The 23615-nt window shown below is 41.0% G+C and overlaps 1 protein-coding gene across 1 annotated transcript; it reads right to left on the bottom strand.

Annotated features, from left to right (window-relative positions):
- Positions 1–3954: 3954 nt before the first annotated feature.
- mrasa (muscle RAS oncogene homolog a) lies at positions 3955–23426 on the bottom strand. Its single transcript, XM_063005415.1, has 6 exons — positions 23222–23426; positions 16113–16319; positions 11456–11609; positions 11273–11372; positions 7292–7371; positions 3955–5367 (listed from the first exon to the last, which is right to left on the bottom strand). The coding sequence occupies exons 2-6, from the start codon at positions 16303–16305 to the stop codon at positions 5268–5270; spliced, it is 627 nt and encodes a 208-aa protein (XP_062861485.1). The 5' UTR covers positions 16306–16319; positions 23222–23426; the 3' UTR covers positions 3955–5267.
- Between the last annotated feature and the right edge of the window lie 189 nt (positions 23427–23615).

The following is a 23615-nucleotide window of genomic DNA, read 5'->3' as shown; positions in this document are numbered from 1 at the left end:
CCACTTTGCAATAGATCACTTGGCATAATAAATGGTTAATACTAGCATATGTGGTGGCACGGTGATGCATCTGGTTGAACAGGTGCAACAGAACAGCATGGGTCATAGGGACGTGTGTTCAGTCCTTGCCTCTGATCACTGTAGATTTTCTGAGAGTACTTCAATTTCCTTTTACCTTCCAAACTGTGCAGTATGTGGATTGGCTGCAATAAACAGCTACTAGGTGAAAGTGAATGTGTAAGTGTATTGCCTTGTGATGGGTTGGTGCCATATACAGTGTATCACAAAAGTGAGTACACCCCTCACATTTCTGCAAATATTTTATTATATCTTTTCATGGGAAAACACTATAGACATGAAACTTGGATATAACTTAGAGTAGTCAGTGTACAACTTGTATAGCAGTGTAGATTTACTGTCTTCTGAAAATAACTCAACACACAGCCATTAATGTCTAAATGGCTGGCAACATAAGTGAGTACACCCCACAGTGAACATGTCCAAATTGTGCCCAAAGTGTCAATATTTTGTGTGACCACCATTATTATCCAGCACTGCCTTAACCCTCCTGGGCATGGAATTCACCAGAGCTGCACAGGTTGCTACTGGAATCCTCTTCCACTCCTCCATGATGACATCACGGAGCTGGTGGATGTTAGACACCTTGAACTCCTTCACCTTCCACTTGAGGATGCGCCACAGGTGCTCAATTGGGTTTAGTCCATCACCTTTACCTTCAGCTTCCTCAGCAAGGCAGTTGTCATCTTGGAGGTTGTGTTTGGGGTCGTTATCCTGTTGGAAAACTGCCATGAGGCCCAGTTTTTGAAGGGAGGGGATCATGCTCTGTTTCAGAATGTCACAGTACATGTTGGAATTCATGTTTCCCTCAATTAACTGCAGCTCCCCAGTGCCAGCAACACTCATGCAGCCCAAGACCATGATGCTACCACCACCATGCTTGACTGTAGGCAAGATACAGTTGTCTTGGTACTTCTCACCAGGGCGCCGCCACACATGCTGGACACCATCTGAGCCAAACAAGTTTATCTTGGTCTCGTCAGACCACAGGGCATTCCAGTAATCCATGTTCTTGGACTGCTTGTCTTCAGCAAACTGTTTGCGGGCTTTCTTGTGCGTCAGCTTCCTTCTGGGATGACGACCCTGCAGACCGAGTTGATGCAGTGTGCGGCGTATGGTCTGAGCACTGACAGGCTGACCTCCCACGTCTTCAACCTCTGCAGCAATGCTGGCAGCACTCATGTGTCTATTTTTTAAAGCCAACCTCTGGATATGACGCCGAACACGTGGACTCAACTTCTTTGGTCAACCCTGGCGAAGCCTGTTCCGAGTGGAACCTGTCCTAAAAAACCGCTGTATGACCTTGGCCACCATGCTGTAGCTCAGTTTCAGGGTGTTAGCAATCTTCTTATAGCCCAGGCCATCTTTGTGGAGAGCAACAATACTATTTCTCACATCCTCAGAGAGTTCTTTGCCATGAGGTGCCATGTTGAATATCCAGTGGCCAGTATGAGAGAATTGTACCCAAAACACCAAATTTAACAGCCCTGCTCCCCATTTACACCTGGGACCTTGACACATGACACCAGGGAGGGACAACGACACATTTGGGCACAATTTGGACATGTTCACTGTGGGGTGTACTCACTTATGTTGCCAGCTATTTAGACATTAATGGCTGTGTGTTGAGTTATTTTCAGAAGACAGTAAATCTACACTGCTATACAAGCTGTATACTGACTACTCTAAGTTATATCCAAGTTTCATGTCTATAGTGTTTTCCCATGAAAAGATATAATGAAATATTTGCAGAAATGTGAGGGGTGTACTCACTTTTGTGATACACTGTACCTGTATGAATCGATATAATGCTTGCATGGCTGAACCCACCAATTACAAGGCATGTCTACATACTTTTAAAAATGTAGTGTATATAAAAGTAAAGACATTAAATACAGTAATGTAATAGTATGTTCACAGAAACCAGAAGTTTACTTAACAGAACCACAAGCTAATATTTCAGTCAGGGTTTTTAAAAGTATTGCACCACGGTAAAAGTTCTTATTTCAGTAAAGTGATAAAATACATATGCTTACACTAGCAAGCAACAAGTCACGGATGCCACTAACAGCTAGTCTTTATTTGGCCTGGAGGGAGTCACTGCTCTTGTTGATTGGGGCCGGCACTGACCTGATGCTTATGACCGAACAGAAAACAATCTACCGAGTTATATTTACACACTGATGTGTTTTAATAAAACAGCACTACATAGGGCTGGGCGGTATGATCAAGATTCTGGCGGTTTCACGGTATATCACAGTATGCTTTATTTTTTGTGTGACTGGGACTTTTTATACTTTTCTGTGGCTGATTTTACTGTCATAAGTACATAGAATATAAAACATTTTCATTACACCATGTATACAGTGAAGGTTTCGAGTACTATAAGCTTTGCTTGGCCCCACAAAATGACACAATATATGATGGAATAAGTATGCGTGAAACAGGTGCAATATATACGATGTTTATTATTAAAATAATATTTAAGTATTATACAATTATTATTAGCTCTCCCTTTAACAAATAAAACGACGTTTGCAGTCTCCCAGTCACCACTGATGAAGTGCAGTTATACTGACTTATGACTCCACTGATTGTACAACTTGATCACAGGTCTGTTGTAGAAAAGTGGACGACATACAGTCATATGAAAAAGTTAGGACACCCCATAAGAACCTTTATCTTTTTTAACATATTTAAACATATGGACATTTGAGCTTAATTTGAACAGTATTGAAAGATGGAGCATATAACTAAACAAAGAAAACTGAAACAATTACTTTAAAACTCAAGTTGTAAAAAGTAATGAACAAAAATGGAAATTTATTGTGAGGAAAAAATTTAAGACACCCTATGTCTTCTGGTATTTCCCCTTTGGCTAAAATAACCTTAATTAGAAGTTTCCTATAATCATCTACCAGTCTCTGACATCGACTGCATCCGGGCTTTGACTTGGTCATTCCAGAATTCTCCATTTCTTTCTTTTGAGCCATTCCTTGGTGGATTTACTAAAATGTTTTGGGTCGTTGTCATGTTGCATGGTCCACCTCCGCCTCAGCTTCAGTTTTTGGACAGATGGTCTTATATTTTCCTCAAGCACCCTCTGATACAGTGAAGAATTCATCATGGATTCTACAATGGAGAGCTTTCCAGGCCCTGCTGCTGCAAAGCAGCCCCAAACCATGACATTTCCACCTCCATGCTTCACAGTTGGTATGAGGTTCGTGTGCTCAAATGCTGTGTTTGCATGTTTACGCCAAACATGTCTTGTTACTGTGCCCAAATAATTCAACTTTGGATTCATCTGTCCAAAGCACATTGTTCCAGAAGTCCTGGTCTTTGTCTAGGAGTTCTCTGGTAAACTTTAGTCTTGTCCTGATGGGGTTTATTTTGACAGCAAGAGTTTCCTTCTAGCACACTTCTCATGAAAATCAAACTTGTGCAGTCTCTTTCTGATGGTAGATGCATGTACCTTGCTATGAACTGTGGCAAGAGCTACCTGTAGGTCCTGTGATGACATTGTAGGATTATTGGAGACTTCTTTATGAATCTTGCGGTCTGCTCTTGGGATGAACTTGCTAGGACGGCCTGACCTGGCCATGTTGGCAGTTGTTTTAAATGTTCACCACTTGTAAATTATTTTCCGGACAGTGGAATGTTTAATTGTTTTGAGATCTTTTTAAATCCCTTTAGATCTAACCACGGTGATACCACTCACTTCAACAATCAAGAGCAAACCAAACTAATGTCTGAGGTTTAAATAAAACTCCAGTGTCCTCTAACGATGGTCTAATCATTGCAGCTGATGTGGTGCACTGGATTCTAATTTTAGACATTTTAAGTAGTAATAAATGTGGGGGTGTCCTAACTTTTTCCTCACAATAAATTTCCATTTTTGTTCATTACATTTTACAACTTGGGTTTAAGTCATTTTTAACATTTTTTTGTTTAGTTAGTTAAGCTCCATCTCTCAGTACTGTTCAAATGAAGCTTAAATATTTTTAAATATGTTCAAAAAAACAAAGGTTTTCATGGGGTGTCCTAACACATGACTATGTCTGTTTTCACATGGCTTCTGTGTTGTTGCTATAATGCAGTATAGCAATTAAACTGAAGTATTTTCGCCCCGGTAGTAACATAGCTCCACCATTTGCTTTTTCGCAACAACCATGCCCCGACAAACTGTACAGTCATCTGTTAACACTGTTATGCTAACGCTACCTGGTTAACAAGTGAGCTGTACCTGCACAGCGCTTCATAGCGCTTTTAGCGGTGAACAATATTATATGATTTGCGTCCTATTGAAGCCTACAGCTGTTGTATTAACTATGCTATGGTATGGCGATATATGAAAAATCCAAATTGTACGAAGAATCAAAGCTGGTATACTAAAAGTACTGTCATACCGCCCAGCTCTAGCACTACAAGGACAAAAGTATGTGGACACCTGACCATGACCTTATTAGACATCTCTTTCTGAAACCATGGACAGTGACATGAAAATGGCTCTTCAGAAGGGCTTCAGTGAAAATCACTGATATGCATTATATCTGAGTTTAATGTTGCAGGTCACTCTGTCTCTTTGTCGCTTTCCATTGTCAATTAAATAGCAACTCTGTGTTGAGCATGTGCGAATGAAATAAATGGTAGCCTCGAAGTCATTTGCTAGTATGAACGAACCAGCATGTTGAAGTGCAACATGATCAAAATTTCACCACCCTTTTGCAACCAAAGCCTTTAGACAAGGCAAAAAAGGTGAAAAGGCAGAAAAGGTGACTTAAATGCAGTAACATACTAATTAATATTTTCCGCCAAAAAAGTGAAAGTGCATTTGAGCAACGCCTGTAAAATTGTGCTTAACAGTAAAGGCCATGTTGAGGAGGTATCCCATATTCCCACTGTACTGAAAAATGTCATCAACATTAACCAGTCTCATCAACTCTGGCCACTTCATATTACTCCAGAGACGCAAACTGCCATGCCAAAACACAGTCCTCTCTGACTCAAAACTAGCCAGAAAGCTAGCCAACGTCTGTGCATTTTTTGATGCTGCAAATGATTATCTCTGTGCAAAACTGTCCCACCTGTTCAGCCTCCTCGGCCTGGCCTTGTCTGGTGTGCTCTCCCACTAAACACAGCTCTGAGACAGAGACAGAAAGCATCTTGATATGAGTCAGTAAAGTTTGTGGTCACAAAATACTGCATTGTAGTTTGTGAGAGGCAGCGGCTCGGTCCCCCCGCCACTTCATTTTCTTTTTCTTCTTCAGACTCCTCTCGGGTACTTGTTGTCTAAAAGAGAGATTAGAAGGAGAAATAGCATTGGCTTAAAGGAGAGACAAATAAGACAGCCCTGTATGATTTCTCTACTCAACCCACCAACCTTCCCCAAACTATTGCCTACATATACAGTGGTACCTTGTAAATTGACGTACCCTAAATGAGACGAATCTGCATTTGTGTGGAGTATCCATCAAATTCACTCTGAAAGCGCCCACATGTATCTGTGTTTAGCTGGATTCTCCTCCTGTCTTAAATGCTAATCATTACTTAATGTATTAAAAGAACGACATAGGAACGCTACACCTCTCTTAATTATTACTGCTTATAAGTTCTCTCCACTAATGAAATTCCTTGCTTGTTTTAGTACAGTAAGTATGTTAAGCTTTGTACATTGCCACACTCAATAGGAAATAATGGCACAGCCAGCGCAAAAGCAATGGCGCTGCTTCTCATGTGAATGCGCCTTTACTGAACAGAATAAGGTATTCCAAGATCAAGCATCTCCACGATTAAGAAGCATAAAGAAAAGATAAAGAGCAGGTTTTATTGTATTTTTATAGATTTTTAACTGTTTTCAATTGTATTTCGGTGTTTTTATATTATATTTGTGTTATTTTCAGTGTATTAGTGTCAAAAACAACCTCATTATTTTACATTAGCCTGAAATATATGCAGTTCCACAGGACCATGGAATGCATTAACAGGTTTTCCATACATCCTTATGGGAAAAAATACCTTAAAACTCAATGTCTTTAAAACTCAACGCCACTCCCAGAACTAACTGACGTCGAGTTTTAAGGCACAACTGTAACAGTTAAAAGCATATCATTAATTTTGTAGAATTAATTGTATATCCCTAAAAGTGATATGTTGGCTGAAAACCTAAACTCAATAATCAGACGTCCATATTTTTTACGAACCCAGTACCTCTTTTATACCCTACCTGATAAAAAGACACTGTATGGCTAAAGGTATGTGGACACCTAGTCATGAGCTTTCTGGACATACATATTTTTTAGATAGAGTTTATCTGTTGTGACAAAAAGGCCTGGCTTGCAACTGACATTCCAATTCATCCCAAAGATGTACAAGGGCTCTTCAAAAAGTTTCCATACGTTTTTTAACTCTATACTCCATACTTTTATTAAGAATTTCAAAAAGAAAAGACATCACTTTTCTACAGTCACCTTCCTTTGCAATGCATTTTTGCAGCGTTGTACCATTTTAATGCCATCAGCAAAAAATGTTTTTGGTTAAACTCGTAGTCACTGATGCACCACTGCTTTCACATCATCATCACATTAAAATCTTCTTCCCCTTAAAGCTTTTTTGAGTGGTCCAAAAAGGTGAAAATCAGACAGCGCTAAATCCGGACTACAAGCTCTCTCTCAGTTTCTCAGACACGACCAATTACCACTCCTCCCACCCTCACCGTTTCCAACGAAAATATAAAAGTGAGGAAACTTTTTGAAGATTCTTTGTATATGAAGGTTAGGGTTAAGGCTTTTTACACCTTTTAACAGTGGGCGTAGCTAAAACACCTGAACTCAATGATTAGGAGGGGTGTCCACATACTCTTGGCCATATTGTGTTTTATTAAGCTAGACCTATGAACCTGTCAAATATCTAAGATTGAAATATGGCATTATGGTGCTCGGATGGTGCAGCGGTCTATTACGCCTGCTCACCACCTCTGACTATCTAGGTTCGAATATCAGAGGTGATATTGGCCGACCAGGCTCCTACACAAATATGAATGGCTATATCTGGGTAGACAATGTATTGGCGCCTTGTCCAGGGTCTATTCCTGCCTCACACCCAGTGATACTAGGAAAAACAGACCCACCGCAACCCTGACCAGGATCAAATTAAAATGGTATGTTAATCATACTACCATTGTGTACTGGTGTGTACGTAAAAGCATCTGACTTACCTAATCACCCTGACCAGTTCATGAAAGGCCTTGTCAACATTCATTGGAGGATCCTTGGCGCTCGTCTCGATGTAAGTGATCTGGTTTGCAAATGAAATGAAATGATTAAGATAAATCAGCATTAGCAGATCTCATACATAATGACTCAGATCTTTAAATAGTACTTTCAAAAATACTGGCGCCATTTTTGATTGGCTCATCCCATGGCTTAATCACAGCCTGTTTTTAGAAGTGAGTCAACACAGCAGACGGCAATCCACCACACACACCAGAATAACTTACAGACTCAGCATCTGCCAAACCACTGGTGTCTGGAATCAGAAGTCCACATAGCCCTCTTCCTCTTCTGCTTTCACATCCGCCACAAAATGGGTGCATTTTGAACTAGTTCATCTTTTCCTTTTTTTGATATTTTGTTTATGCATTTTTCCCCTTTTCTCTCAATGTAGCATAGTCAATCTGACTTCCGCTGCTGGAGACTCCGGTCGTTTCCGAGGAGGGTATTTTTGCTCCCTCTGATGCATGCACAGTCCACTGACTCCTTATTTGCCCACACATTCGGTGAATTCGCGAGCCATGCTCCTCCACTTTCTGAACAGGCACTTCGGGCTACTAACCAGGGTCCTTACACAGCGTCGATTTAGCCTCCAATTAACCTAATTAATTATTGACTGCATGTTTTTGGGAGGAAACCAGAGCTCCCAGAGGAAACCCACGCAGACATGGGAAGAACATGCAAACTCCGCACAGACCGCCCAGCCTGGGGATCGAACCCAGGACCTTCTTTCTGTGAGGCGACAGTGCTACCCACCGAGCCACCGTGCCGCCCACCCGACAGACTTTAATGGCTAATTTTGTCTGCTGCAGGCACTGCCAATTATGCCCGCTAGAGGGCGCCCAGCTGACCATTAGCAGAGCTGAGATTTGAACACAGGAAGTTCAGAATCCCAGAGCTGGTGTGTTAGCGGATTATCCCACTGAGCCACCTGGGCGCCCAAATCGTTTCCTTTTTTTCTTTTGCATTTTCTCCCTTTTTTTAGTGCATCCAATTGCCCGATTGCATCTTGCTTTCTCTCCACCAATGCCGATCCCTGCTCTGATTGAGGAGAACAAAGAGAACCCACGCCCCCTCCAACATGTGGGCAGCATGCCGTATGCATCTTATCACCTGCACTTTGACGAGTGCAGTGCAGCTTTGCATTGTGTACGGAGAGACACACCCTAAGAGCACTCTTTTCTCATCTCTGTGCAGGCGCCACCAATCAGCCAGCAGAGGTCGTAACTGCACCAGTCATGAGAGAGAGAGACTTAGTCCCACCCATCTGAACAGCAGGCCAATCGTTGTTCATGTGGCCGCTCAGCCTCAGCCGACAGGCAGAGCTGAGATTCGATACGATGTATTTGAGATCCCAGCTCTGGTTCCAGCGTGTGTTTTTACCGCTGCGCCACCTGAGCAGCCCCAAATCATTTTCTAATTAAAGATGGTGCCGGATGAAGGCAGAAGTGGTAGCAGTGGAGTTGGAGGCATATACAGGTCCTTCTCAAAAAATTAGCATATTGTGATAAAGTTCATTATTTTCCATAATGTAAAGATAAAAATTAAACTTTCATATATTTTAGATTCATTGCACACCAACTGAAATATTTCAGGTCTTTTATTGTTTTAATACTGATGATTTTGGCATACAGCTCATGAAAACCCAAAATTCCTCTAAAAAAATTAGCATATTTCATCCAACCAATAAAAGAAAAGTGTTTTTAATACAAAAAAAGTCAACCTTCAAATAATTATGTTCAGTTATGCACTCAATACTTGGTCGGGAATCCTTTTGCAGAAATGACTGCTTCAATGCGGCGTGGCATGGAGGCAATCAGCCTGTGGCACTGCTGAGGTGTTATGGAGGTCCAGGATGCTTCGATAGCGGCCTTAAGCTCATCCAGAGTGTTGGGTCTTGTGTCTCTCAACTTTCTCTTCACAATATCCCACAGATTCTCTATGGGGTTCAGGTCAGGAGAGTTGGCAGGCCAATTGAGCACAGTAATACCATGGTCAGTAAACCATTCACCAGTGGTTTTGGCACTGTAAGCAGGTGCCAGGTCGTGCTGAAAAATGAAATCTTCATCTCCATAAAGCTTTTCAGCAGATGGAAGCATGAAGTGCTCCAAAATCTGCATTGACCCTGCCCTTGATAAAACACAGTGGACCAACACCAGCAGCTGACATGGCACCCCAGACCATCACTGACTGTGGGTACTTGACACTGGACTTCAGGCATTTTGGCATTTCCTTCTCCCCAGTCTTCCTCCAGACTCTGGCACCTTGATTTCCGAAAACAGTACTTTGGACCACTGAGCAACAGTCCAGTGCTGCTTCTCTGTAGCCCAGGTCAGGCGCTTCTGCCGCTGTTTCTGGTTCAAAAGTGGCTTCCCACAGACTTCCCACTGAGGTGCCTTGATACAGCACTCTGGGAACAGCCTATTCGTTCAGAAATTTCTTTCTGTGTCTTACCCTCTTGCTTGAGGGTGTCAATGATGGCCTTCTGGACAGCAGTCAGGTCGGCAGTCTTACCCATGATTGCAGTTTTGAGTAATGAACCAGGCTGGGAGTTTTTAAAAGCCTCAGGAATCTTTTGCAGGTGTTTAGAGTTAATTCGTTGATTAGGTTAATAGCTCGTTTAGAGAACCTTTTCATGATATGCTAATTTTTTGAGATTTTTTGAGAGGAATTTTGGGTTTTCATGAGCTGTATGCCAAAATCATCAGTATTAAAACAATAAAAGACCTGAAATATTTCAGTTGGTGTGCAATGAATCTAAAATATATGAAAGTTTAATTTTTATCATTACATTATGGAAAATAATGAACTTTATCACAATATGCTAATTTTTTGAGAAGGACCTGTAGCAACACTCGAATGAAATATGAATTTTAAAATACACAATGTCTCCAACATTGTGGCTACAATTTGGGGAAGGTCCTCTCCTGTTTCATCATGACTGTGCCACTGTGCACAATGCCCTTGAGTTTAACCCTGTTGAACATTGTTGGAATGATCTGGAACATCAGGCCTTCTTGTCCAACATTACAAATGCTCTTTTGACTAAATGGGCACAAATTCCCACAATCAAACTCCAAAGCCTTTCAGGAAAAGAGAGCTGTTAGAGCTACAAAGTGTGAGTGTGTGTTTGGAGGCAACTTTCTTATAATTTTAAAATGGGAAATGGGAAAGTATATCATAATGTATCTTTGATTACTTATGGTGCTCTCAAATGTTCAAGGAACCCACACAATGACAGACCCTAGTTTTTACAAGTTTTTGCTGAAACCAATGCGGATGGTCTTCCGCATCTTGGACTTTGACTAGACCACAATAAAGGTTTTTACTGACCAGCAGGCTGGGCAGCTACATGAACAACAATTGGCTGTTGTTCATACAGGGTGGGAGCCGGAGCCGGGACCTCATAATTGATGCAATTACGACCTCTGCTGGCTGGCTGATGGTGCCGAGGAATAATGCTGATCAGGGTGTGGCTCTCCAAACACAAAGCTGATCCGCATATGAACTCGCCTTGTGCAGGTGAAAAGATGCAGTCGGCTACTGTGCACATGTTGGCGTGTGTCAGTCTAGCTCTTCTCAATCAGGAGTGGAGATCAGCATCAGTAGAGAGGAAGCGGAATGCAATCGGGTAATTGGATACGACTAGATTGAAAGGAAAGTTGCCCCCTCTGATGGCCAAATTTGGGAAGGCAGAAGGACACAATTCTGTAAACGAGCCCTCCCGATCTCCACAGAAGATGGGCTCATTAAAGTGCATCAGACTATTCCAGAAGAACTCAAGACCAGAGGAACTGAGAGGTTTCTGGACGATGTTGACACATGACTTCAAAATTTATTATTCAAGCCTTAAGTTGCCAAAACCAATAACTATAGAGATTCTATATTGTAAATAATTATTCATCAAGGAAAGAAAAGTTGATTACACTGTGTTTGGCAGCCATTTCATAGCCTTGGTCACTCGTTACTTTCCTCAGATGAACCAGGTCCACTTTGTTTGCCACCAGGACCATAGGGAAGGACTCACTGTTAAAAGAAAAACACAACTACAGCTAAATAAAATGTAACTGTAAGTGTTAGGTCTTTAGAAACGAAGAGGAGAATCTTACCGATCTTTCACCCTGAGGATGAGCTGGTGAAATCTGTCAACATGCTCAAAGCTGGCCTTGTCTGTAACAGAGAAGACGATAAGGAAGCCATCTCCAGTCCTCATGTACTGCTCCCGCATTGCACTGAACTCCTCCTGTCCTGCTGTATCCAGTACTGGTTAGAAAACACATGTGATGTTAACACAAAACCAAAACCAATCATGCTGTAGATATAATGTAGGCCAGGCGAGACAGGAAGGAACTTGGTTCCAGTCATATGAGCAGCATTTTACTAAGCAAATGCCGAACATACATGGCATACGAATAAAGAGGTACCTTGAAACGCAGCGTCAATTGGTTTTGGAAGTTGAGTCGAGTTTAAAAGGCGTTGAGTTTCAAGGTATCAATTAACTGCTAATGTATTCCATGGTTCTGTGGAACTGCATATATTTTAGGCTAATGTCAAATAATGGGGTTGTTTTTAACACTTATACACTGAAAATAACACAAATATAATATAAAAAACACTGAAATACAATAAAACCTGCACTTTTACTTCTTTATTGTTTCCTTATGCTTCTTAATCATGGAGATGCTTGATCTTGGAATACCATATTCATTTCAGTAAAAGCGCATTCACATGAGAAGTGGCACAATAGCTTTTGCGCTGCCTTTGCCGTTATTTCCTATGGAATGTGGTGGTGAACAAAGCCTAACGTGACTTATTGTACTAAAACAATGAGGGAAGATTTTCATTAGTGGAGAGAACTTATGAGCAGTAATAATTAAGAGAGGTTTAGTGGGTTTTTTAATGCATTTTTTCCCTTTTTCTTCAAATTTTTTCCCAATTGTGTTACGCTTCCTCTCCACTGGAGCTGACTCCCGCCCCAATTGAGAAGAGCAAGACTGACACACGGCCCCTGCGACATGTGTGCAGTAGCTGACTGCATCTTTTCACCTGCTCGAGGCAAGTTTATATGCAGATCAGCTTTGTGCACGGAGAGCCACAACCTGATCGCATTATTCCCCGACTCCATCAATCAGCCAACAGAGGTCATAATTAGCTCAGTAATGAGGAGTCCCTATCCGGCTTTAACCACTCTATGAACAACAAGCCAATCGTTGTTCATGTAAGCCACCCAGCCCAGCCAAATGGCAGAGCTGAGTTTCGAACCGATGAGTTCAATGTCACCCCGAGCTATAACACAAGTTTAAAAGTGAAACAAAAGGAAAATCCAGATAAACACAGATACGCTTTCAGAATGAATCTGATGGTTATTCCACACAAATGCCGATTCGTATCATAGACGCACTTTGATGACGTCTTACTGCAACACTCCGGCCAAGCGCTGAGCAAAGTGGCAGTCGCACACACGTCGAGTTTAAGGTAAAAGTCGAGTTTAAGGGTACAAATTTCTTGACAAAGGGCATCAATTTTTTTTCCTACCAATTGTCCTCCCAATCTAGTCATATCCAATTACCCGATTGCATTATGCTTCCTCTCTACCGATGCTGATCCCTACTGCTGATTGAGGAGAGTGAGTCACACGCCCCCTCCGACACTTGTGCAGTAATCGACTGCATCTTTTCACCTGCAGGAGATGAGTTCATATGTGGATCAGCTTTGTGTACGGAGAGACACACCCGATCACATTATTCCTCAACTCTGTGCAGGCACCATCAACCAGCCAGCAGAGGTCGTAATTGCATCAGTTATGAGGTCCCTACCGGCTCCCACCCTGTATGAACAACAAGCCAATCGTTGCTCATGTAGCCGTCCAGCCCAGCCGGATGGCTCGATTTTTTATGATTTAGAGTTTATGGGACGTCGAGTTACAAGGTACCACTGTATATAAAATGCATTTCAAACCATCTAGGGTTAACATTATTGCTGCTGTTTTTTTTTTTTTTACTCCACAGGTGTCTGGGGTCCTACTAGTCCAGTATGGATGTTGTGTAGATACTGATACAGACTCACTCAGTGGTGGAAAACAGTGGTGGAAACAGCACAGTACAGACTCGTGTTCCTTTTACTCGTGTTCCTTTTAAGAAACCTGTAAAGAACTTTTTGTAGTTTTTTTTCCTAATGTAAAGAGGTTCTGCTGAACATTATTTAAAATAAAAGTTGTGAGCTATTCTTAGATATAGATAGATAAGGATATAGATCATTTAGATCTATTTTGTTTTAATTATTGTTAATTATTGTGATAAACTTTATAACAATAACGATGAGTCCCTTAAAAGGATAATTATAGGTGGTGCTGTTACTATTTTTGCACTTCTGCAGCCTTTAATTACAATGCAAAAAAAGAAATTTGAGTCTTATTTTAATTGCATTATACAAGAACAAAGAAAATCGAAATCGTAATCGACAATCGGGTATAATTTTAAAATAATCGAGATTTTTTTTTTTTTTTTGCAAAATCGCCCAGCCCTAGTACGAAGTGGAGCCCATAATGGAGCCCCTACTGGAAATATCTAAATTTTATTTAAAAAAGGAAGGGGCTATAAACAAACAAGCTGCTCCAGTAGGTTAGTTGCTACTGGGGCTTTAATTTCCTTCGGGATCAATAAAGTATCTATCTATCTATCTATCTATCTATCTATCTATCTATCTATCTATCTATCTATCTATCTATCGGGGTTTCACTGCTACTGTACAACTGTGACCTCTGCTGTCTGGTTGAAGCCTCTGCACTAGCGATGGACGATTTGTGAAGTGCTCTCCGTATGCAATAAGATGCAGCTGACAGACTGTTGGCATGCTGGAGACGGCTCGTGATAGTTTCAGCTGAGCGTGGAGATGGCAGGCAGGAATTGAAAATGGAGAAATGGCAATGATTAGATTGGGAGAAAAGTGGGAGGAGCTAAATAGACATGTTTACATGATCTGTGTGAAGCAAATGAAACACTTTGATGTTGCTGTACAATGCAGAACATACAGACATCTGATTTAAGGGTGATTGTTGTACTATAAATCTTTATGTAAGTTTATGATGGGGCTGCTGTGAAGGATATAAACTTCAATAAATTTAGATGGTACAAGAAAACTCTGAATTCCAATTGTGTTACGCTTCCTCTCCACTGGAACTGACTCCCACCCCGATTGAGAAGAGTGAGACTAACACACGCCCCCTCCGACACGTGTGTGTAGCCGACTGCATCTTTTCACCTGCACGAGGCAAGTTTATATGCGGATAAGCTTTGTGCACGGAGAGCCACTCCCTGATCAGCATTATTCCTCTATGCCATCAAACAGCCAGCAGAGGTCGTAATTCACTCAGTTATGAGGAGTCCCTATCCGGCTTATCCTATCCTATGAACCACAGCCAATCATTGTGTGGCAGAGCTGAGATTCGATACGATGTATTCGAAATCCCAGCTCTGGTGTGCTAGCGTATTTTACCGCTGCACCACCTGAACACAGATTTATTTATTTTTCTGCCATATGCAATCTCCAGGACTGGTCCGAGCACCTGTGCACGTTGGGTGGGGAGTCACATTTACATTTTTGGCATTTAGACACTTTTATCCAAAGCGACTTACAGTATTTTGTAGGGATGTAACGATTCACCACGATACAGTTAGTACCCGATTCAAAAATTCCACGATTCAAATCGATTTGACATGTAAAATGAATAGATATTCACTTTAAACAGCAGAGGGCACTGGCGCTATTCACCACGCCTTGTTGAACGTCAGTGGCGCTATACGCCTGGTTGCCAAATTTGGGGATTTTCAGCCAAATTGGGTTTAATTCAAAATTGTTTTGCATAGTTTGTACCTACCTCAGAAATAAATTATTTAGATAAATAAAACATAACCACAAATACAATATTTTTTTTTTAATTTTTTTTTTTTAAGAAAAATAATAAAAGGAAACTTTGTCATCATTTGTCTTCAATTTCAGTTTAAAATATCGGGAAAAAATCGTATCGTGAACCCAGTATCGTGAATCGCATCGCATCGTGGGTAGAGTATATCGTTACATCCCTAGTATTTTGACAGTACACTGTCTAAGCAACTGAGGGTTAATGGATTTGCTCAAGGGCCCAACAGCTATGCTTAGGAACCCAACACTGGCAGGTGATAAGGGTTCATATTGGCCACATGTCGGAGGGGGAGTATGGTGATCCGGCTCTCCTTGATCAGTTTCAAAGTTGTGCAAGCAACAGTGGATTCACAACTGGAATTTGCAATTGAAGATAAAGGGGGAGGGGATCCAAGAAAATGTTACAACCATGCAGGAAATTAGACAGATTGGTTTATTCTAAGCTGGGTAGAATACTGGACTAGTGTTCATGTTTAGTGTTTGAGTTTATGTAAGCAGTATTTTCTGTGTGTGTTTGCATCAGATATGGCCTCTGCCTCTTAAAAGCTATGTCAGTAGGTGAGTAAGTATAAGTGAGTGTATAATGTGTCTTATTGACAGGGAACCACGTCTCTGGTGTATTCACTCTGTGCACACTCCCAGTGTTTTTCAGCTTAGGCTCCAGACACACCTCATCCCTGATCAAAATGTAGCAGTTATTAAAAAGTTAATAAATAAAAAAAAATTTATTACTCCGGTGTAAATAATTCAGTGATTAGCTGTCAGTAAAAAACAGAACCCTTCTCGGAATGCAGAGCACAGTTATACAGAAGACCATTAATATTCATGTGGCAATGAAGCTCCTACCATCCAGGATTGCCCACTGGCCATCAATCTCAGTGTGCTTCAGGTAAGAGTCCTCAATGGTGGGGTCATAGTCCGGCACAAAGATCTTCTGGAAGAATTGAATGGTGAGGGCACTCTTGCCCACGCCGCCGTCGCCTACCACCACCAGTTTATAAGTGGGAAGGTTGTCGCTAGGCACGGCGCTGGTTGCCATGGCAACAGCTAGACCTGCGAGACAGCAAAGGAAGAATGCATTGCTAATGAACTGTGTTTGAAGCATCTCCAGGATGTAAGGACGTTAGAAATGTCTTCTCGGTGAGCTACAGAATGCCTCTCAATCTAGGAACACGGATCTGTGGGTTTACAGCAGCTATATATTTACGAGGGATCTTCAAAAAGTTTCTGCACTTTTATATTTTCGTTAGAACTGATGAGGGTGGAAGGACATTTACATTTTTGGCATTTAGAGGACACTTTTACCCAAACTCCATACATTGCAAACAATTGAGGGTTAAGGGCCTTGCTCAAGGGCCCAACAGTGGTAACCTGGCAGACATGGGGCTTAAACCAGCAAACTTCCGATTACTAGCCCTTCACCTTAACCACTTATGCCTAGTTTACACTACACGATAATTTGCTCACCCACTGGTCACCACTAGATGTGGAGATCGAAACTCTCAATTGCTGTATGTGAACTGTTCAACAACTCGACCCGAGCAGCTCGCTGAGTCCTCTCAGACTCAAGAAAAATATCTAGCATGTTAAATATCTGGACCAGTCGGCAACTCAAAATCGTGTACTGTGAAAAGTGTTGCAAGCAGGTTGCGTGTGGCAGCGAGTGCTATGTCAAACTACAGCCAATGAGAACGCAAGATACAGGGTGAGGGAAAACCCGGGAGAGGAGTTGTAAAAACGTGGGACAGGAACATAATATGGTTTCTATCAGAATACATCAGCACACACACAAGCTTTACAGTATTTTGTGATCTTACCGTCCATGCCAAAACATAATACCAACAATGCATTGCAAATAATATTTATTTACCTCCAACTCACTACAGAACAGACAATCCCTGCTGGTCACATAGTCCAATCCACCCAGATTCATTTATTTTTCCAACTTTCTTTTACGCTGCACATCAGCACACAAACAATTTTGATCGTTCGCTTATTGTTGACTTGCATTTTTGGACGTGGTATCATTAACCCCCTTGTCACTTCTCGTGTGTTTTTCATGACAAAACGTAGTTTGGGAGACCAGACAGACTAATCATAGATTCCTCCTGATGGAAGATCGTGTAGTGTGTGTAATCCCCTATCACTGATCAGTCGTGTAATGTGAAATACACAACGACTTAAAAGACTCCCGTTTACAAGAGATCCAGTTGTGTAGTGTGAACTGTACAGCGATCTGACAGCTCTAAAAGTCGTGTAGTGTGAACTTGGCATTAGGAGTAGTAACTGGTCGTGTCCGAGAGACTGAGAGAGAGCTTATGGTCCTGATTTAGCGCCATTTGATTTGCACCTTTTTTGACCGCTCAAAGAAGCTTTAAGGGGAAGAAGATTTTCATGTGAAAGCAGCGGTGCATCAGTGGCTACACGCTCAACCAAAAACATTTTTTGCAGATGACATTAAAAAGTTGGTACAACGCTGGAAAAATGCATCAGAAGGTGACTATGTAGAAAAGTGGTCATTTGTTTTGTAATTCCCAATAAATACAGTTTAAAAAGTGCAGAAACTTTTTGAACAACCCTCATATGTCTTTTGTGCTACATTGAGGAGGCAAATACTTCAGATAAATCTTTACTCAACACAGGTTTACTTTATAGTGTGGGTTGAAATTTTTTTACAGAGCTCACCAAAAAATTTGATAATAACCAGAACAAAGGAAAACTGAACTCAACACTCTAATACTCATAACCCTACAGTGGCTTTAAAATCTCTGACCCAGACTACAAATCCAAAATTGCAGGTCTCTTAGATCATCAGTGGCTGGTCAGTTTCTAGTTCCTTGAATTAGAAGCAAACACAGTGAAGTGGCATTTATGAATCATGCAGAGCAACCGATGCTGTTCTGTTCCCTAGTTTTTATTCTTTATTTGCTATTCTTTATTAGTTTCAATATGTTTATAATTCATTCTTTTATTTAATGTCTGCATTTTAAAGCACCTAGAATAAGTAGTTCTTAAAAACTTAATTTTAAGATTTGCTGCTGGAAACACCAGTGTATATGTTCTATAAGCTCACAAATACAAAAGACACATGGGGCTGGGTGAACCTAGCCACATATTAGTGCAACCTTAGTGCCAGTATCAAGCCTGGGTAAATAGCAGGGTTGCATCAGGAAGGACATTCAGCATCTGTGCCAAATCAAATATGTGGAAGAATGATCGGGGAGCAGCCGAAAGGAATCATTTATTTGTTCTAAAGCTGCTTGAATTGCCTATGGGTGTGAAAAATACAGTGCCAATACTGCCCTTGTGGAGAAATTTCTGCCCATGAAAAACATGAGTAACTGTAAGACAACCTTTGATTTGCCCTAAACATTTGATTTGTCAGAGTCTGTGATTTGGTTTGAGTGCGTTCAGGTACAGACAGCACTGTGTGGGAATCGAGTAACATGATCGGATTAAAATTTTTCATTTAAAGTCTACAATTATCAGGGAACAGGACGCAGTTAACTTGGTCTAGCCTAAACTAGGACGCATGTGAACTGATTAAGTAAGAAATTAGCTCTCATAGAAATACTGAATTCATTGATCACTGGCCAGAAAAGTACAACCCCAAATCAGAAAAAGTTGGGAAAGTATGGAAAATGCAAATAATAAAAACAATACAGTCTCTTACATTTACTTTGGCTTTAATTTAATTGCAGACAGTATGAACCTGAGATATTTCATGTTTTGTCTGGTCAACTTCCATTCCATGCATTTCAGGCCTGCAACACATTCCAAAAAAAGTTGGGAAAGTAAAGCATTTACCACTTTGTAATGTTGCCAAAGACGTTTTGGCAACGAGGATACCTGGAATGCTGATTCATATGACCACAATACACGTTTGCACTGTGTGATGGTCCATCCTAGATGCCTCTGAGCCCAGAGAAGTTAACGCCGCTTCTGGACATGGTTAACATAAGGCTTCTTTTTTGCACAGTAAAGTTTTAAGTGGCATTTGTGCATGTAACTCTGTATTGTAGTGCTTGACAAAGGTTTGCCAAAGTAATCCCTCACCCATGTGGTTATATCAGCTATTGTTGAGTGGTGGTTCTTGATGCAGTGACATCTGAAGGATCAAAGATCATAGGCGTTCAGCTTAAGCTTGCGCCCTTGGTCTTTACGCAGACAGCACTGTGTGGGAATCGAGTAACATGATCGGATTAAAATTTTTCATTTAAAGTCTACAATTATCAGGGAACAGGACGCAGTTAACTTGGTCTAGCCTAAACTAGGACGCATGTGAACTGATTAAGTAAGAAATTAGCTCTCATAGAAATACTGAATTCATTGATCACTGGCCAGAAAAGTACAACCCCAAATCAGAAAAAGTTGGGAAAGTATGGAAAATGCAAATAATAAAAACAATACAGTCTCTTACATTTACTTTGGCTTTAATTTAATTGCAGACAGTATGAACCTGAGATATTTCATGTTTTGTCTGGTCAACTTCCATTCCATGCATTTCAGGCCTGCAACACATTCCAAAAAAAGTTGGGAAAGTAAAGCATTTACCACTTTGTAATGTTGCCAAAGACGTTTTGGCAACGAGGATACCTGGAATGCTGATTCATATGACCACAATACACGTTTGCACTGTGTGATGGTCCATCCTAGATGCCTCTGAGCCCAGAGAAGTTAACGCCGCTTCTGGACATGGTTAACATAAGGCTTCTTTTTTGCACAGTAAAGTTTTAAGTGGCATTTGTGCATGTAACTCTGTATTGTAGTGCTTGACAAAGGTTTGCCAAAGTAATCCCTCACCCATGTGGTTATATCAGCTATTGTTGAGTGGTGGTTCTTGATGCAGTGACATCTGAAGGATCAAAGATCATAGGCGTTCAGCTTAAGCTTGCGCCCTTGGTCTTTACGCACTGAAATTCCTTCTAATTCTTTGAATCGTTTAATGATATTATGCACTGTAGAGGGAGAAATATGTGAATCCCTTCCAATCTTTCTTTGAGGTACATTGTTTTTAAACATTTCAAAAATTTTCTCACACATTTGTTGACAAACTGGAGATCCTCTGATCATCTTTGCTTATCAAAGACTCAGACTTTCCTGGATGCTGCTTTTGTACCGAACCATGATTACAATCACCTGTTTACATCACCTGTTTTGAATCACATCATTATTTAGTTTTTTTTACCTCACTACTAGCCCTAAATTGCCCCCGTCCCTGAAATGCAGGAATGGAGGTATATTAATAAATTAAATGAAGTTGAGCAGACAAAACTTGAAATATCTTGGGTTCAAACTGTCTGCAATCAAATAAAAGTCAAAGTTAATGTAAGAAACTCAGAGTTTTTATTTTATTTTATTTTCCATAATGTCCCAACTTTTTCTGATTTGGGGTTGTTGGGCTTAGAGAGAGCTAAACATTATATTGTGTATGTTAGACAAAGATGAAGTGCTGTGAAAAAGTTGTGTGCTATTGTTGGCATGGGCTGATTACTTAAAGTTCTTTTAAAAAAAATAATCTGTTGTGCTTTATTCTTCACATAAAGCAGAGAAAATGTGCACATTTAACAGGGGCTGTGGCTGAAATTTGGTATATGGACAATATTTTATTTTGCTAATAATGGATCCACTCCACAGTTTGGAGCCCCCTGATGCCAGGAATTAATGTTATTCTGTAATCTCTACCATTTTCTATTATTTCAGATGTGATTTTCCCCTTCTGGAATGCAGGCACCAGATTCCTTACTGCTTTACTGCCAGGCATAAAAAACTAAACATGACACCAAATCGAATGGAACTGATCAGATGACTCGATGACACACTTGTGACAGCAACTGTTTTGGGTGAATGTACACCACTCTGTATGGAAACGCCTGTCAGCAGGCAACTGCTGCCCCTTCTCGCACTTCACAATGTGTGGAAGTAGTGTGTTTCCTTCCTTCCTAATTACACTTTACGTCAGTCCACCCTCCTTCACCGGGGAACCATACAGATGTTTTATTCTCACACACACCCGAGACAGAGAGCCAAAACGTTCTGCAGGGTCACATAGAAAGTTTTAGACTGGTTCTTTCACCCAGGACCCCCAATATACAAAACAATGTTTGAGGGTCCAAGTGAATTCTTCCCACATAACTGGTCAAATCATGTCTTTATGGACCTTTGGTTGGTGTACAGGGGCACAGTCACACTTGAACAGGAAAGGGCACTCCCAATTGGTGTCTAAAACACCTAAGCTTACAAACTAAAGTGGGGTTTTATTGATTTTTTTGCCATGTATTCTCTGGTACCAACAGACATTCTCTGGTAAACACAGACATTGAATAACTATTATCCATTACCTGCACTTGTTTTTTTTTATACTGTATTTTCTTTACGCATTTTCTCCCCTTTTTCTACCTTTTAGCGTGTCCAATTGCCCGATTGCATCATGCTTCCTCTCCACCAATGCCAATCCCTGCTCTGATTGAGGAGAACAAAGCTAACCCATGCCCCCTCCGACACGTGGGCAGCATGCTGTATGCATCTTATCATCTACACTTTGACGAGTGCAGTGCAACTCAGCGTTGTGTATGGAGAGACACACCCTGAGAGCACTTTTCCTCATCTCTGTGCAGGCGCCATCAATCAGCCAGCAGAGGTCGTAATTGCACCAGTCATGGGAGAGAGACCCCATTCGGCTTAGTCCCGCCCATATCTGAACAACAGGCCAATCGTTGTTCATGTGGCCCCTCAGCCTTAGTCGGCAGGCAGAGCTGAGATTCGATACGATGTATTCGAGATCCCAGCTCTGGTTCCAGCGTGTGTTTTTACCGCTGTGCCACCTGAACGGCCCTGCACTTGTTTTTTTTATTATTATTTTATTGCTTATCATTTTACCTGCTATAATAATTTATACAATACATTATCATTTCATTGTAAATGTGTACTTTTGGTGGTTTAAAGGTTCTGGTTAAAGGATCTCTATAGTTGATAATGAGAAGCTTCATTAGGATGGTAGCTCAAGTGTGGCACGGCACTGAAAACTGATATTACACACGACTACAATAAAGCTGTTGTACACGACTGCATTTCAAAAACATGTTCTCCCTTTCATGAAACACTCTGAATACCATGTTGTATTTTGATGCTGGATCTGTTCTTTGTTATTTCCTAATCTCTTTGTTTTGGTGCCACCCAATAATCGAGTCAACTAACACACTACAAGCTCTTCTCCAGTTTCCACGCGGCATGTGATTGTCTGGGTGTTTATATAAAGGACATGTACACTATATTTACAAAAGTATGTGGACACCTGACCATTAGCTTGTTGGACATCCTATTTTTAAATATGGGCATTAATATGGAGCCAGTCATCTGTGGCTACAACAGCTTTCAGTTATCTGGGAAGGCTGTCCACAAGATTTTGGAGTCCATTTGAGATTCTGAATTTGGGCCCTTTCTGTTAAAAAAGCATTTGAGAAAGCCATGTCTCACAGTCTGCCTTCCAATTTTTCCCAAATGTGTTTAATCAGGCAAATGAAATTCCTCCACACCAAACTAGTGTCCACACCAAACCATGTCATTATGGATCTTACTTTGCACACAGTGGGCCACAGTCACATAGGAACAGAGGGCAGTCGTCTCAAAGTTGGAATCATATAATTTCTTCTTTTGTGATTAAAATAAACCAAGGTGTCCATATACATTTGGCCATATAGTGTGGATATGCTTTGATCATTGTGTCAACAATTCTGTTGGGTTGTGTTCTTCAGTATTGTAGATATGTCCACCATATCTAAAAAAAAAACTGAGAAGAGTGGAATATTGACCAGTACACAATGACATAAACATCTGGTCAAATTTGACAGATGTAAAATCCACCATTCAGACTATCCTAAATAGTCCTGTACATCCCTAATAATCGTTTTCTTACAGATCAGCTTAACTGAATCAGATTTCTGTAAAGAACTTACCAGAGCCAAGCGGGATGCTGGATTAGTGGAGCCTCTTTCCCAAAATCTTTCCCACATTCCCCTAGCTGCAGTGTAGTAGTAATTCAACAGGTTCTCCTCCTCAGGAGCAATCATCAGTGCTGTATCTCTACGTTCTTCCGCCGTCGTCACATCACTGTAGAACAAACCTTCACATCGCAACCATTTATACTGTTATAAATGAAACAGTCGGTAATTTGGCTTTAAAATAAATACACAATAATGTTGATATGTTGACTCCAGAAGCTGTTGTTTTCTGTAGGAAAAGGCCGGTTATGATTTAGGAAACGCCCAAACAGCGGCATCCACCAGCTTCTCTTCCCCGCTTCTGAAAGTGGACTATTCCTTCACTTCTCTCTGATGTGTAGTGAGTCGG

The sequence above is a fragment of the Trichomycterus rosablanca genome, chromosome 12 (genome assembly GCF_030014385.1).
Source record: "Trichomycterus rosablanca isolate fTriRos1 chromosome 12, fTriRos1.hap1, whole genome shotgun sequence".
NCBI classification, from domain to species: domain Eukaryota; kingdom Metazoa; phylum Chordata; class Actinopteri; order Siluriformes; family Trichomycteridae; genus Trichomycterus; species Trichomycterus rosablanca.
This window is presented reverse-complemented; position numbering and strand designations above follow the sequence as displayed.